This window comes from Cherax quadricarinatus, chromosome 39, assembly GCF_038502225.1.
Source record: "Cherax quadricarinatus isolate ZL_2023a chromosome 39, ASM3850222v1, whole genome shotgun sequence".
Classification (NCBI taxonomy): Eukaryota; Metazoa; Arthropoda; class Malacostraca; order Decapoda; family Parastacidae; genus Cherax; species Cherax quadricarinatus.
Window position 1 is genome coordinate 17800663 of NC_091330.1, and position 16119 is coordinate 17816781.

The 16119-nt window shown below is 37.8% G+C and overlaps 1 protein-coding gene across 6 annotated transcripts in view; it reads left to right on the forward strand.

Annotated features, from left to right (window-relative positions):
- Positions 1-15568, forward strand: part of LOC128696371 (chloride channel protein 2-like) — a 411833-nt gene extending 396265 nt beyond the window's left edge. For 4 of the 6 annotated variants that reach the window (XM_070092470.1, XM_070092468.1, XM_070092467.1 and 1 more), the window contains 4 exons: positions 7292-7432; positions 8821-8907; positions 13869-13979; positions 15291-15568. In XM_070092470.1, coding sequence (XP_069948571.1) covers positions 7292-7432; positions 8821-8907; positions 13869-13979; positions 15291-15422 — 471 coding nt within the window. In that variant the 3' untranslated portion in view covers positions 15423-15568. The remainder of the gene's footprint in view (positions 1-7291; positions 7433-8820; positions 8908-13868; positions 13980-15290) is intronic. The other 2 variants (XM_070092472.1, XM_070092469.1) reach the window with 1 other exon arrangement.
- The last annotated feature ends 551 nt before the right edge of the window (positions 15569-16119 follow it).

Below are 16119 nucleotides of genomic sequence, written 5' to 3' on the forward strand. Positions count from 1 at the left end.
GGACGATCCCATGCGTTCATACTACAATAAGGCCCCGCTTTACGGCGTTTTGCCTTATGGCGTTCCACTAATACGGCGATGTCAAATTATGACCAAAATTTGCTATACGGCAAGCGGTCTTTCAAATACGGCGCCCCCCCACCTGGTTTGTTTACATTTTCCGTGACCTCATCTATTATGTCAGGAAAATTTCCAAAATTTCAAATGTTTTAAAGTTACTGCATATTTTATATGTACTCTGATAATTATACTTAAGTGTACCTGTACTTAAATATACTTACACACTGTGCTGGTGTGCAGGTACACATTAAAATCACTGTCTCTCTCTACTCATGACGCTAATACTACGTAATAATAACCACTCTTTGGCACACTAAATGTCTTATTTTACATCAATATAGGCATTTTCATTAATCCATCTATGATATATTCCTCAAAATTATATATGAAACCCATTACATAGCATATGAACATGATACATACACTCACAGAATAAAAATTGACGTAAATATGAGATTTTTTTACCTAGCAGCTGTGTAGGTAGTGTCGGAAGAATTACGTTTTCTCTAGTCAAACTGGGGGATAACTGTAGAAAAATATTCTTTTCGTATACCTTTACTCTATATACAGTGGACCCCCGCATAACGTTGGCATCGCATAGCGTTAAATCCGCATAGCGATACATTTTATCGCTAAAATTTTGCCTCGCATAGCGCTAAAACATTTGGTCAACGCGATTCATCCGAGACGCGTCCATGCGGCCTGAGCCAGCCTCACTTGTTCTGCCAGTGGCATTGTTTACAAGCCAGCCTCCACTGTAACATTCAAGCATACAATCGGAACATTTCGTATTATTACAGTTTTTTTATAGTGATTTCACCTGAAAAATAAGTGACCATGGGCCCCAAGAAAGCTTCTAGTGCCAACCCTACAGGAATAAGGGTGAAAATTACTATGGAGATGAAGAAAGAGATCATTGCTAAGTATGAAAGTGGAGTGTGTGTCTCCGAGCTGGCCAGGTTGTATAGTAAACCCCAATCAACCATCGCTACTATTGTGTCCAAGAGAACGGCAATCAAGGAAGCTGTTCTTGCCAAAGGTTTAACTGTGCTTTCGAAACAGAGATCGCAAGTGATAGATGATGTTGAGAGACTGTTATTGGTGTGGATAAACGAAAAACAGATAGCAGGCGATAGCATCTCTCAAGCGATCATAAGTGAAAAGGCTAGGAAGTTGCACGAGGATTTAATTAGAAAAATGCCTGCAACTAGTTGTGATGCGAGTGAATGTAAGGCCAGCAAAGGTTGGTTTGAGAGATTTAAGAGGTGTAGTGGCATACATAGTGTGATAAGGCATGGTGAGGCTGCCAGTTCGGACCAAAAAGCAGCTGAAAAATATGTGCATGAATTCAAGGAGTACATAGACAGTGAAGGACTGAAAAATGAACAAGTGTTTAAGATCACTTTACCATCCTCAATTGTGTAAACCTTATAGGTAATGCTTGGGAGGGAGTGACTAAGAGGACCTTGAACTCTGCTTGGAAGAAACTGTGGCCAGAATGTGTAGACCAAAGGGATTTTGAAGGATTTGAGGCTAACCCTGAGAGGAGTTTGCCAGTTGAGGAATCCATTGTGGCATTGGGGAAGTCCTTGGGGTTGGAGGTTAGTGGGAAGGATGTGGAAGAGTTGGTGGAGGAGGACAATGAAGAACTAACCACTGATGAGCTGCTAGATCAACTTCAACAGCAAGAGGCCAGACCTGAGGAAATTGCTTCGGAGGAGGGGAGAGAGAAATTGAAGAAGTTGCCTACTTCAAAGATTAAGGAAATCTGTGCAAAGTGGCTTGAAGTGCAAACCTTCATGGATGAAAATAATCACCCTCAGACAGCTATTGCAAGCCGTGCTGGTGACTATTACACTGACACTGTTGTGAAACACTTTAGGAAAGTCATAAAGGAACGAGAGGTACAGGCCACTATGGACAGATATGTTGTGCAACAGAAGTTCAGTGACTGAAGCTGGTCCTAGTGGCATTAAAAGAAGAAGGGAAGCAACCCCGGAAAAGGACTTGACACCTCAAGTCCTAATGGAAGGGGATTCCCCTTCTAAACACTAAAACCATCCAGTCTTCCCTCCTCCCATCCCATCAATCATCACCACATCTTCAATAAAGGTAAGTGTCATGTAACTGTGCATGTTTTCTTAAGTTTGTGTGTATTAAAATTAATATTTCATGTGGTAAAAATTTTTTTTTCATACTTTTGGGTGTCTTGCACGGATTAATTTGATTTCCATTATTTCTTATGGGGAAAATTAATTCGCATAACGATAATTTCGCATAACATTGAGCTCTCAGGAACGGATTAATAGCATTATGCGGGGGTCCACTGTATAGCAATTCACGACCCTTGTGGGTTTAGTGCTTTTTATAATAATAATAATAATAATAATAATATTAATATTAATATTATTATTTTTATTATTATTATTATTATTATTATTATTATCATCTTCATTCACTCTAAAAATGGTGTGTTGCTGTTTGTTTATTCTGAACTAACTTGTACAACTTGTACACAATGTAAGAGTATTTGTATTGTGAGGTAATTATTATTATAATAAAAAAAATATTGACGTAAATGTTTTACAAACTCTTACAAATGGACGTGAATGAACTAAAAGTAGACACATATTAATACGCATTTATTTCGCCTGACCAAGTGATCGTCCACTACCTGTTCAGTTTGTGTTCTTACATTGTCTCAACTCTGTATCTCGTTCTCACTCTCGTTTACTCTTTCGTTAACTAGTTGGCTCTCATTGACGATGGCATCTAAGGTTAGCTGTGATAAAAAGAGAAGTCGTAAGCCTCTTGCTTTAACCCTTTGACTGTCGCAGGCCCCTTTCTGAAACTGTCATTCTATGTTGATAAATTCTTGAAAAAAAAAAATTTCTTATGAAATGATAGAGAATCTTTTCCCGATGGTAATGACACCAAAAGTTCGAAATTTGGTCGAAAACTCACGGAATTACACTCCCGCGAAGTTAACGGTCTCGGCGACATATGCGTATCAGCGATTTCGCCGACTTTCAGCCCTGTTTTCAGCCAATTCCATTGTTCCAGTTGACCAAACTTATAGCTATTTCTTTAGAACTCCATTTTATCTATCAGCTGAGTAGAAGAAACTGCCCATTTACCAATTTGAACTACCCAATATAGTGGTCAGAATTTGGCAATTTGGCCAATTTCACGCAAATTGAAAAAGATGCCAATTTCAAAATAGGGTCCAGAATAAACAAGGTAGACATTCTTGGCACTAAAATATCATATCCTCTGTTCACTAGTCACATCTCTAGGCCCCTCTTATATTATTATTGCTTTCTATTTTGATTTTTTATTCATACAAAAAAATACAAAATTTACTGTTATGCAGACTACTGCATTATTGTAAAAATAGTATAAATAATATCAGTGCACTAGTGAAAGAATATTAGACTCCCCAGTTGACGTGTATTGGACGTGTGGTGTTATTTATTTACTCCTGAACATTGGTAAAAATCAAACATTTCCACTACTTTGAGCTCATTTTCAAGGTTGTTTTCATCGTCAAAGTAATGAAAATCATCTCTATTTCTGTAATATGTTTTCCATTTTATCACCTAAGACCATGAAAATGCAAATACAACGATAAATACTATACGAAAATACACCTCAAAATCGGTGATTTAATCCAAAAAAACGATCAGTTTTTTTTTCTCATTACGCACTGTGTGCTGCAGGATTTTTTTTATGTGGTGCACACTGACCACACAGACCCATTCTCTCACATGTGGGCCGACCAGCTTTCTCCCGCTTGATTTGAAGCCGCTAGAATTATTGAGTATATATACGTCAGAAACAGTGGCGCATAAGACGTATTTATACGGCGTAAACAGTCAAAGGGTTAAGTGCCAAGTTAGAGGATGATGGTGTGCCATTCTGATTTTATTCAATAAACACCCTGCCACTCACCTCTCACACATTAATATTAATATTTTAAGGTAAGTAGTAAGTGTACTCTGTGTGTATCTTACCTTTTATTGTGTTTTTAATGCCTATTTCTATTGCTAACTTAATATAAGTTAGTGTAAACTTGTTGTCTGGCATTTATTGCATATTTTATATGCTTTGATAATAATACTTGTGGACCTGTGTGGTAGCCGGGTGGAGGGACAACATTACGTTTTCTCTGCTCAGCCATCAGAGAAAACGTGTATGAATATGCGTTTGGCCCAGCCACTCCCCCACTCCGCTTTTGTTTACAATTTTCGGCATGAATTATTCATTACTTCTACCTTCATTTATGATGGCATCTAAAGGTAGTTGTTAGAAATGATTAAATTCAGTGAACAAGGCATGTTGATGTTAATAATATGGCTCTGGGCCACAGTGTATGTAGCCGGTAGGTGTAGCCCAGGCGGGGCTACACCTACCGGCTACCTACACTGACTTCCTACAAATAAATACTACTCACCTCTCTTCCTATATTAAGACTACACATATTTTAAGGTAAATAACGAGTGTACTGTATGTGTATTTTACCTCTCTGGGATGTTTTAAATATCGTATATTAAGTATGAGACTGGGAGCCAGGGCTACCTACACCTGGGCTACCTGCAACTGACTTCCTACAAGTAAGTACTACTCACCTCTCTCCCTACATTACGATTACAAATACTTTAAGATAAGTAATGAATTTACTGTGAATGTATCTTACTTTGTGTGTTTTTAATGTCTGGTTCTATTACTAACTTAATATAATTTAGTGTATACTTGTTTTCTGGCATTTATATGCATTTATAAATGGAAAAAGATGGTGTTCTGCCTTCCGGCAATGTCTGCTTTCCGGCGACAGCCTGGAACCTAACCCGCCGTATAAGTGGGGCCCTACTGTATATATTTTGTATTATTCCATTCTTTTTATGCTTTCAACTGCTAAATAAGCCACCATGGGCCCAAAGAAAGTTCCTAGTGCCAGCCAGCCCTTTGGTAAAGGGCTGAGAGAGAGGGGGGAGAATGTGCCTTTTTCAGTGATTCTGCAATATGTACGATACTAAAGCAGCAGGAATTGATAAAGAATATAGTGCCAGCCAGCGATAAAGTGTAGCATTAACAGTGTAGCAAGTAAGTTAAGTGATTAATCAACAAAAAAAGGACAGCACGAAACTGACTCCTCCATTGTTGTTGGAGGTATATAGGGGAACTGACTAACACCACTGTCTTTGCTGCCACCTTCACCACCACTATATAAGGCTTATCTTTCAGTGGCTCTTATACACCCAACAACGCACAACACACCACCACTCGTGACATTCTTAATGCTATATTTTATTCATTCTAGAGTACATATCATGTTTCTGTGCTATTAATATTGTTTATTATGTCATATTAGATGAATTGTGCTTGATAAATAAGCTGTAGAGCTGATATTAGTGTCATTTTGAAGGACTATCTTGTCCTGTCTCCCAACACAATTCCTAACATACGCCAGAAACAGAACTTTCTGGAACACTTTTTTGAGCGACAGGAGTCCAGTGATTCTCAAGCTGGTCCTAGTGGCATTAAAAAACAAATTAGAAGAAGTAACCCAGGGTAAGGACTTGGTACCTGAAGTCTTTATGGAAGGGGATTTTCCTTCCAAACAATTGTAAACTCCATCTTCTCCCCTCCCCCCGTCTTTCATACAATAAAGGTAAGTGTGATGTTATTATTGTTTTATTCCTCATGTTTTCTGTGTAGATAAATGTATATTTCATGTAGGAAACATTTTTTTAATACTTTTGGGTGTCTGAAATGGATTAAATGGATTTCCATTATTTCTTATGGGGAAAATTAATTCAGAATTAATTACGAAAACTGGGGGCCCACTGTACTTGGTCATGTTACCATTGTTCATTATCACCATCTGAAGTCGCCTGGGCATCGAAGTGGCGAGGGTAGAGAAGGAGGCATCCATGTTGATCCAGTGCTTTTTCAGTGCCTCTTCAGGTCTGTGATGTTGGTGGGTCAAGCTCTTGCAATCTCAATCTTCATCACATGCCAGGTATTTTCGATAGGATTTAGGTCAGGGAAATTGCTTGGCCACTCCAAAACACTGATATTATTGTCCTCAAGGAACTTTTTCACTCCTTTTGACTTATGGGCAGGGGCATCATCACGAATAAAGAAATCACACTTGTGAATGTTCCAAAATGCCAGCATGTGGTCCCTTAACACCTTGATATAATTACTTCCCTTCATAGTAATGTTCTTAGGAAGAAAGTACAGTCCACCTCTGCCCTTATAACCACTAAAAGCACCCTAGACCATAACACTGTCAGGGTGCTTTGCTATCTTCATGGCATACTGTGGGTCATAACGGGACACACCACTGGGACAATGGACAGTCTTAAAGCTGCTCCTGACGAGCCTGAAGGTACTCTCATCACTGAACATCACCTTCTGCCACTGGTCTGAGGTCCAATCCTTGTACTTCGTGCATGACTGAAGCTGTTTCCTCTTCATGGTTTCAGTTAGCATGGGCTTCTTGGCTGCACGTTGAGCAGGCATTGTCAGGTCCTTTTGCAGTCGATGCCGAATGGTTCGCTCTGTGACATCTTTCAGGAGTGCAGGATGCTTTTTATTGAGGTCTGCACCTGTTATGGCAGGATCTGATAACACTTCCCTCTTCAGGATCTTGTCTATGCGAAGAGAAGTCTTTTAGGGGGCCCCAGACCCCACTTTCCTAGGTGGTACGGTGCCAGGTGGAAGTGAGGCAGTTGTTTTCTTGAGATTGTAAATTGCCATCCGAGTCACCTTCAGGTCTGCAGCTACGCATATCACAGACATGCCTCGCTCTAATAGGGTGAGTGCACGAGTCTTTCTATAATTGAAAGTTTAGTTTGACCCATTCTGACCACTTGGAGCAGAGATATAGAGTGGCAAAGTTCGTGGTCGAGTGAAAAAATGGGTAGTGAGTAACAGCATAACACTCCTCCTCCATCATTGAGCTCTGGAAAAGCACTGAAGTGTGGGGTGGTGGGGAACGTTGGAGCAAGATGGGCTCCAGTACACTAAGCTATCACAAGCTCCTCCTACTACTTTTCTTATAGTTTAAATTCAAATGAAATGTACACACCAAAATCTAGTGTATAGATTTTTTTGCATTGGAAATGTATAATTTTTTTTTTTTGCGACCACTGTATAGTGATAGAGATTTGTGATGTCCCATTCTGTTTCTCTGAAAATATCTTAAATTTGTGTCAACATATAGCCAATGGAACGAATGGTTGCAATGACCCTTGAACAGCAGCGGAAGTGGGAGGAGGAGGAACTTAATAAGGAGGTAGACTTTAGCAAGTGCCATATTGATCCTGCACCATTTCAACTTGTAGAAAGAACTTCACTACTTAAGGTAAATGTTTATGATGTTAACAAAGTTATTTCATAAATGTAGCTAATGTTTTCATTGAGGAAACATTTTGATCAGCTATGGATTTTATCAGGTTCTTAATATTCACAACTACACAAACATTGTTCAGTAATGGCATTACTTGCTATGTGTTTCATCCCATTTGATTATATGCAGTATGCCATTATTACATCTTAATGGTTGTTAGAATATAGGACGTTATCTACTGGTCTTTTTAGATGTTGAACACATTTATTTCACTTGGGCCATACCTTTTTAAATGTAATAATCACATCTTTGTTTTCAAAAGTTTTATGCAATAAAAATTAATATTAATTATCTCAAAGAAAATGAAAAATGTATATTATGGTTACTTTTTATATATTGCCATATGTGTGGTGTAAATATTATGCAGAAAATTCGGAGTGTGGAAATTAGGAGAAGGTGTGGAGTTAATAAAAGTATTAGTCAGAGGGCTGAAGAGGGGTGGTTGAGGTGGTTTTGGTCATTTAGAAAGAATGTATCAAAGTAGAATGACATGGAGAGCATTTAAATCTGTAGGGGAAGGAAGGCGGGGTAGGGGTCATCCACGAAAAGGTTGGAAGGAAGGGGTAAGGGAGGTTTTGTGGGTGAGGGGCTTGGACTTCCAGCAGGCGTGCGTGAGCGTGTTCAATAGGAGTGAATGGAGACGAATGGTATTTGGGACCTGACGATCTGTTGGAGTGTGAGCAGGGTAATATTTAGTGAAGGGATTCAGGGAAACCGGTTATTTTTATATAGCCAGACTTGAGTCCTGGAAATGGGAAGTACAATGCCTGCACCCTAAAGGAGGGGTTTGGGCTATTGGCAGTTTGGAGGGTTATATTGTGTATCTTTATACGTATATACCTCTAAACTGTTGTATTCTGGGCACCTCTGCAAAAACAGTGATTATGTGTGAGTGAGGCGAAAGAGTTGAATGATGATGAAAGTATTTTCTTTTTGGGGATTTTCTTTCTTTTTTTTTGGGGTCACCCTGCCTCGGTGGGAGACGGCTGACTTGTTAAAAAAAAAAAAAATATTAAAATGCATGGGGACATACAACACCTGGAGAATGGGAAGTTATTAGGTTAGATAATAAAAAAAGGGAGGGTAGTTCTAATTCCATGGAATAAGAGCCCTTCACCAGCATCAAGACACCCTACTTGAAGGGTCCTTGATTTGGGCACTTTATTTTTGTGTTTTAATTCTGGCTTCCAGTGTTAGTATGTAGAGTATAGTATACCTTTTCATTGTCACAAGCACTAAATGATTTCAAAGGTGAGAGCACTTTGTAAATCTTGCATCTTCTATACTACATTCACTTAGCAGCATTAATAGCATTTTATTCAACATTTTCATTATTCCCACAGGTGCACTCCTTGTTTTCCATGTTGGGTCTCAACCATGCATACGTAACAGCCATCGGTAGAATCATAGGTGTTGTGGCTCTAAAGGAGGTTAGTTTTTTAATTTAATAGTTTCTTAATTTAATTTAATGTGAATATTAACCCCTTAACTGTCCAAACGTAGATCTACATTCTCTCGCTCAGTGCTCCGAATATTTAAAAAAAAAAAATCTTTTTTATTTTTAACCCGTAAATGGTCCAAATGTAATATATATGTTCTTACTGCTAGCGCCCCAAACGTATCTATACATTTTATTTTTCCTGCCTCCAAATTTGGCACGATTGGCCTGAGATGCCATGTCAGTATAGAATGGGTCTTAACACTTGGTGTGCACCATATTAAAACAATCTGAGACCACTTAGTACCTTGTGGGAGCGCCAGTTATATTGAGCGCCAGCTAGAGCAAACAGTGCGGCAAACACCAAGGATTCACTGATGTAATGTCATATTAACACTCTCCTTTTAAGAGGAAAGTGATGTTAACCCCAAGTTTAGGGTCTGTCTGTGTCTATTTCTGTCTATCTCGGTCTCTGTCTATCTGTCTCACAGGTACACACAAATACAATTATACATAGTGTAAATTACCTAGGATAACCTAAAAAATCCAAAGTGTTATACTGTGCTTGTAGATGTAATGCATAAGAATACCTGTTGGTTCATAGTGGTTCTGTTTGAGACAGAGAGACAAGCAGAGAGACGGAAAGAGACACACAAACAGAGATAAGACAGAGAGACAGATAATCAGAGATACGAGCTCATCAAATGTCATCCCTTATCTCTGCACCCTCGCTGGTGCCCATCAAATGTCATCCCTTATCTCTGCACCCTCGCTGGTGCCCATCAAATGTCATCCCTTATCTCTGCACCCTCGCTGGTGCCCATCAAATGTCATAGCTTATCTTGTCTTATCTCTGCACCCTTGCTGGACCCATCAAATGTCATCTCATATCTCATCTTATCACTGCCCTCCTGGATGCTTGTTACTGAACATTTGTCTTACACATTGCTTCAGGGAACTTCTTCCTTCTTCTTCCTCATCCTTCCTTCTTCTTCTTCTTCTTTTATACTCCCATTTATCCAGAACATTGCTGGGACCTATAAATACTTTGTATATATTCCTAGACAATAGTAAATGACCAAGGCAGGTGTAAATGTCCACCTGTCAATGTGTTTGTGACAATTTAAGTACAATTTCAGTACCAAATATTACTGTCAGAACAAAGATTGGTTATGAAATGACAAGAACTACAATAAATTGTAATTATCAGAACATAAAAATTATATAAAATAATATAAAAATGAGAAAAATGGTATATCGGCAACACTTCTGCAAGCGGCAGGACTCTGTGTTGCCGTCAGGTGAGCATTAAGTGCCAACTTTGCAGCCTCATATCTTGGTAAGTACTGACCCTAATTTTTTTTATTTTAATCCTTTAACACTTAAAAAACTGTGCTCTTTATTTTCATTAAAAAAATTATTTTTTTTATTTTTCAAAATATTCGGGGCACTGGGGTAGTGAATGTATGTATACGTTTGGACCGTTGACGGGTTAAATAGAGAAGGCATTTTTCTACACGTAATAGGATAAAAAAAATTTAGGGTCAGTACTTACCAAGATAGTATAAGACTGCAAAGTTGGTGCAGGATACTCACCTGATGGCAACACAGAGTCCTGCCGCTTGCAGAAATGTTGCTGATATACTACCTTGTTTTTTCTCTTTTTTTAATTTATATAATTTTTATGTCTGATAATTACAATTTGTAGTAGATCTTGTGATTTCATAGCCAATCGTGGCTCTGGTGGCCTGGGGTGGCTCTGGTGGCCTGGTGGTTAACGCTCTCGCTTCACACGGTGAGGGCCTGGGTTCGATTCCCAGCCAGAGTAGAAACATTGGACGTGTTTCTTTCCACCTGTTGTCTATGTTCCCCATCAGTAAAATGGGTACCTGAGTGTTAGTCGACTGGTGTGGGTCGCATCCCGGGACACTGACCTAAGGAGGCCTGGTCACAGACCGGGCCGCGGGGGCGTTGACCCCCGGAACTCTCTCCAGGTAAACTCCAGGTAATCTTTGTTCTGATGCTAATATTAGGTACATACTGAAATAGTACTCGGTCACAAATACATTGACAGGTGAACATTTTCACCTGCCTTGGTCATGTACTATTGTCTAGAAATATATACAAAGTATTTATAGGTCCCAGCAATGTTTTAAGACATGCTGAAGTATATAAGAAACTCTTTGAAGCACTGTGTAAGACGAGTGTCACTACTGCTGACAGTGCAGCAGTGGAGTGACACTTAATCATGCACTGCCTTGGCTTTATTTGTTTTTACTGTTACACATAAACATATCTGTCTGTCTGTTTGTCTGTCAGTCTGTTTGTCTAGCTCTGTCTCTGCTTATCTGTCTTTCTCTCTGCTTCTCTCTCTCTGCTTCTCTCTCTCTCTGCTTCTCTCTCTCTCTCTCTGCTTCTCTCTCTCTGCTTCTCTCTCTCTGCTTCTCTCTCTCTGCTTCTCTCTCTCTCTCTCTCTCTCTCTCTCTCTCTCTCTCTCTCTCTCTCTCTCTCTCAGAGAGAGAGCCACTCATGGACCAACAGGTATTACACAGTAATGCAGAGTTGTCACATCTTATTCCTGAACAAGTGAAAATGCACATTACTTGCCAGTCATGCTTATTATGTTTTATATCTACAAGCACAATATTGCACTTTGTCTGGATTTTTTGGGTTATCCTTGGTAATTTACAGTATCTATAATTGTATTTATGTGTACCTGTGAGATAGAGACAGAGATAGATATAGACAGATAGAGACAGCCAAAGTCAATCAGTCACCCACCCATTGTTTCTCTTTACTTAGGGCATAGGTTATAGGACATTCTGACAGGATGACACTACCAATGGTATCAAATTGAAAGTATGTTGTACATGGGTTATTATCGAGGTTTTGATATTTCCTCGACCACTTGTGGCCACATCCATCTCAAAGCCACTAAATTCAGGGTCAGCATCACTTTCCTCTTAAAAGGGGAGTGTTAATATAACATGTCATTAGTGAATCCCTGGTATTTGCCACTCTGTTTGCTTCAGCTGGCATTCAATTGAACTGGTGGCCCCAGATTTTTTTTTAACTGCACACACTGAGTGTTAAACCCTGTTCTATACTGACCAAGCATCTCAGACCAATCGTGCCTAATTTGGAGGCAGGAAAAATAAAATGTTGATCTACGTTTGGAGCGTTAGCGGTAACAACATAGATCTACGTTTGGACAGTTAAGGGGTTAATAATATCTTATTTTCTCAAGTTTGTTAGGTTTTTAGTCAGAATTATGGGTGTAGTTTTCATACTAAGATTTCTAATCTTTTTCATGTTTTTTAATGGTGCTTTTTTATATTTTCTTCCATTAAATATATTTTTCCTAATGGTTTAAAACTTCTGATTAATGCAGTAATTTTTTTTTTTTTTTTTTTTTTTTTTTGCTTCTGTACTAGGTAACGCTGCAGTGAAGTATATAGTTATTTCTTGCATTTAACTCTTAAGAGTGTTTATATCCTATACAGGTCTCCCTCAACATTCACATTTTCCACTTTCGCGGGCTTCGAACATTCGCGAATTCCTAGCCGCCCACTTGTATTTAAAAGATGTCATTACATATGTTAGGAAATGTGGCGGTAGCAGAGTTTGTTTGGAGATAGGACAAGATAGTCCTTCAGTATGACACTAATATCAACTCTACGGCTTATTTATCTATCACAATTCATCTAATATGACATAATAAACAATATTAATAACATAGAAACATGACATATACTCTAGAATGAATAAAATACATCATTAAGTATATCACGAGTGTTGCTGTGTTGTTGTTGTTGTTGGGTGTATAAGGGTCACTGAGACATAAGCCTTACATAGTGGTAGTGGAGGCAGCAGCAGATGCAGTAGAGACTAGAGACGGCGGTGTTGTCAGTTGCTCTATATAACTCCAACAACAATGAAGGAGTTAGGTTCGTGCTGTCCTTTTTCTATCAATTAATCGCTTAACTTACTTGCTACACTTTATCGCTGACTGGCGCTATAGCCTTTATTGACTTGTGCAGCTTCAGTATCATACATATCATAGAATCACTGAAGAAGGCACATTCTCCCCACTCTCTTCCTTCTCCACTTTGATACTCTGCTACAAGTTCTTTCTTGAATTCTATAGTTTTTCTCACCTTTACCAAAGGGCTGGCACTAGTACAGTATTTTAGGATGTTTTCATGTGTTTTATGATTGTTTATGGTTCAATAAGTTAAGAAAGCAGTATTGTATTACACTTCCCTACAATATATAGGGGCACCAAACATTTGCGATTTTTCAACATTCATGAGGTTCTTGATCCCCTAACCCTCGCGAATGTTGAGGGAGACCTGTATATCTCTCAAATGAGTTTTTAAAAATCTTGCTCCTTCTCCTGCTTTCTCCCTAGTGGCTTGTTTTGTACATTTTTCTCAACCCTCTTTTGTGTTTTGGGCCATTTCATATTTTAAATTTAGCCTCTACTCACTTAGCGACATACTCATTTATTGATGCCTCAGACTTACAACGTTCTTTCTGACCAGTATGCATACCTAAATAATGTCTATTAGAGCTGATTTCCTCTTTTCTATTTATTACAATATACAGTACACTACTTTATAAACATTTTAAAAATATACCAGAAATGTTATAAATGGTGCAAAGGTGACATTAAAACAATATTAAAGATAGTTGACACAAACCCACTACCATTATAGTATGCTCCTAACTTAGCAACGAATTTTTTTACCGACATGGTCTTAGGAATGTAACTCCGTCGTTAAGTGAGGAGAGGTTATACTGCATTATACTACGTGATATTCATTCTTTTACGCTATAACAAAAATTAAACTCACCTATTTGGTAAAACAAACATTGCTAAATATACCAAGTTGGCAAGCTCTATATTGTACTTTATATCATGATATACTGTCCACACCACTTACCTTCCAGTTGAGAAAAGCTGTTGAATCAACGAATTCTGGTGACTTCAGACCCAGAAGAGATAAGGGTGTTGGGGGCTCTTTCAGGGAGAGGTTTTTGAGATCAACAATACGAAGAAAGGTTTATTGATAGATTCTTTTGAAGTTGAAATAAATGCTACATTTGCAATGTTTGCAATTGATAAATTTCCTGCCTTGTGACCCATGAAAGTTTGCCATCCTATGAAACACTACTGTACACCTCTAACCAACTTACTTTTATTTTTAACATCAAATATTTTCATCTTCATGATTTTACTGCCCTACAAATACTGCAATGGTTTATTGAAATCACTGGTTTTGCCTTTATCATGTTATGTGTTGGTTATAAATGTTTGTATGCAACTTTTAAATGATCATCTATCTTTGAGATATCTTTAGCCATTTCTAATCTAATACTAAATTATTGCATTATTTGTTTTTGTAGGAGCTTAAAGGACATTTATGTGGCTATTATATATAGACATGCTAAAAAAAATTGCATAATATACTTATTGCAGAGTTGATAAATGAAACACCTGTGTAACACTTAGGTATCTTTATTCAGGAAATGTTTTGCAAAACGTTTTGTCTCACCTGTCAACTTGTTGGTTTTCTAAATCTCTATTCACTAATTGTAAAGTTTCTGGTAAGTTAAGTGTTAATGAAAGGCAGTCTTCTACCTAAAGTTTTGTCATACATTATGTTAATTATTTTGAAAGACTAAACTTGTAGGATGATACAGCACCTGTAGAAGGAAAGATAACCAGGTTTGTTGCAAGGAAGGAGTAGATTCAGTTTCTTTAACCAAGAGTCTCTTACCACCTTCAAGGCATTTTTCTCACAAATAAACGAAATCCCTGTTTCCTGTTTAGTTATGGTGGACCTTTGTTTGTGCCAGGGATCATGTCAGTCATCTACCTGCATGGATTGCTTCAACTATTCAGTTATATGTTTGCATTTAAAGAATCCCTCCCTGTTTTAAACCTTATTAGTGTATCACTATACAAGTGTTTAGTGAGTTGCTCTACATGTTTGTAGTATTAGTTGTGTGGCACCTGCATGATTGTATGTTTGTAATTAGTAGAATATAAGTATTTGCAATGTATTTCATTTTATCAAATTATTTTGCATTTAGGTTTAGCAATTAACTTTTTAAATTACTAATTTTGTTTTGTGGCAGTTTATTCTTTGTTTTTTACACTTTAAAGATTATCTTGTCTTCTTTCAAAGTTTCATTTTATTAATTTTACTAATATATCTTTAATCTTGTTACTGTATTCGTAGTATTTGTGAAAGTCACTGTTTACACAATTTACAAACTACATAATGACTTTTAATTATAATATCTGGCTCTTAATGTTACTTTGATACTTTTAACACATTCTCAAACATTTTATCCCTTCTTCAACAGCTGCGGAAAGCTATCGAGGAGACTAACTCAGGAGACTTCCCAAAGGCTGAGCCAGCACCAGCTGCTGCCATGGCAGGGGCCACTGATACAAACTCTTCCACTCAAGCAACTAAAGCAGAGTCTAAAGAATAGAAAGCAAAGAAATATGTGTATTTATTTAGAATGTCTTAGAATCAATATACAAGTTCAAGCTGTAATGTTAGCTTTGGAGAATATATTGTATGTATTTATGTATGTATGTAACGTATGTATATATATGTATATGTTCGCGTGTGTGTGTGTGTATATATATATATATATATATATATATATATATATATATATATATATATATATATATATATATATATATATATATATATATATATATATATATATATGTGTGTGTGTGTGTGTGTGTGTGTGTATATATATATATCTTTTTTTCAACAAGTCGGCCGTCTCCCACCGAGGCAGGGTGACCCAAAAAAGAAAGAAAATCCCCAAAAAGAAAATACTTTCATTATCATTCAACACTTTCACCACACTCGCACATTATCACTGTTTTTGCAGAGGTGCTCAGAATACAACAGTTAAGAAGCATACACATATAAAGATACACAACATATCCCTCCAAACTGCCAATATCCCAAACCCCTCCTTTAAAGTGCAGTACTTCCCATTTCCAGGACTCAAGTCCAACTATGTGAAAATAACCGGTTTCCCTGAATCCCTTCAATAAATATTACCCTGCTCACACTCCAACAGATTGTCAGGTCCCAAGTACCATTCGTCTCCATTCACTCCTATCTAACATGCTCACACACGCTTGCTGGAAGTCCAAGCCCCT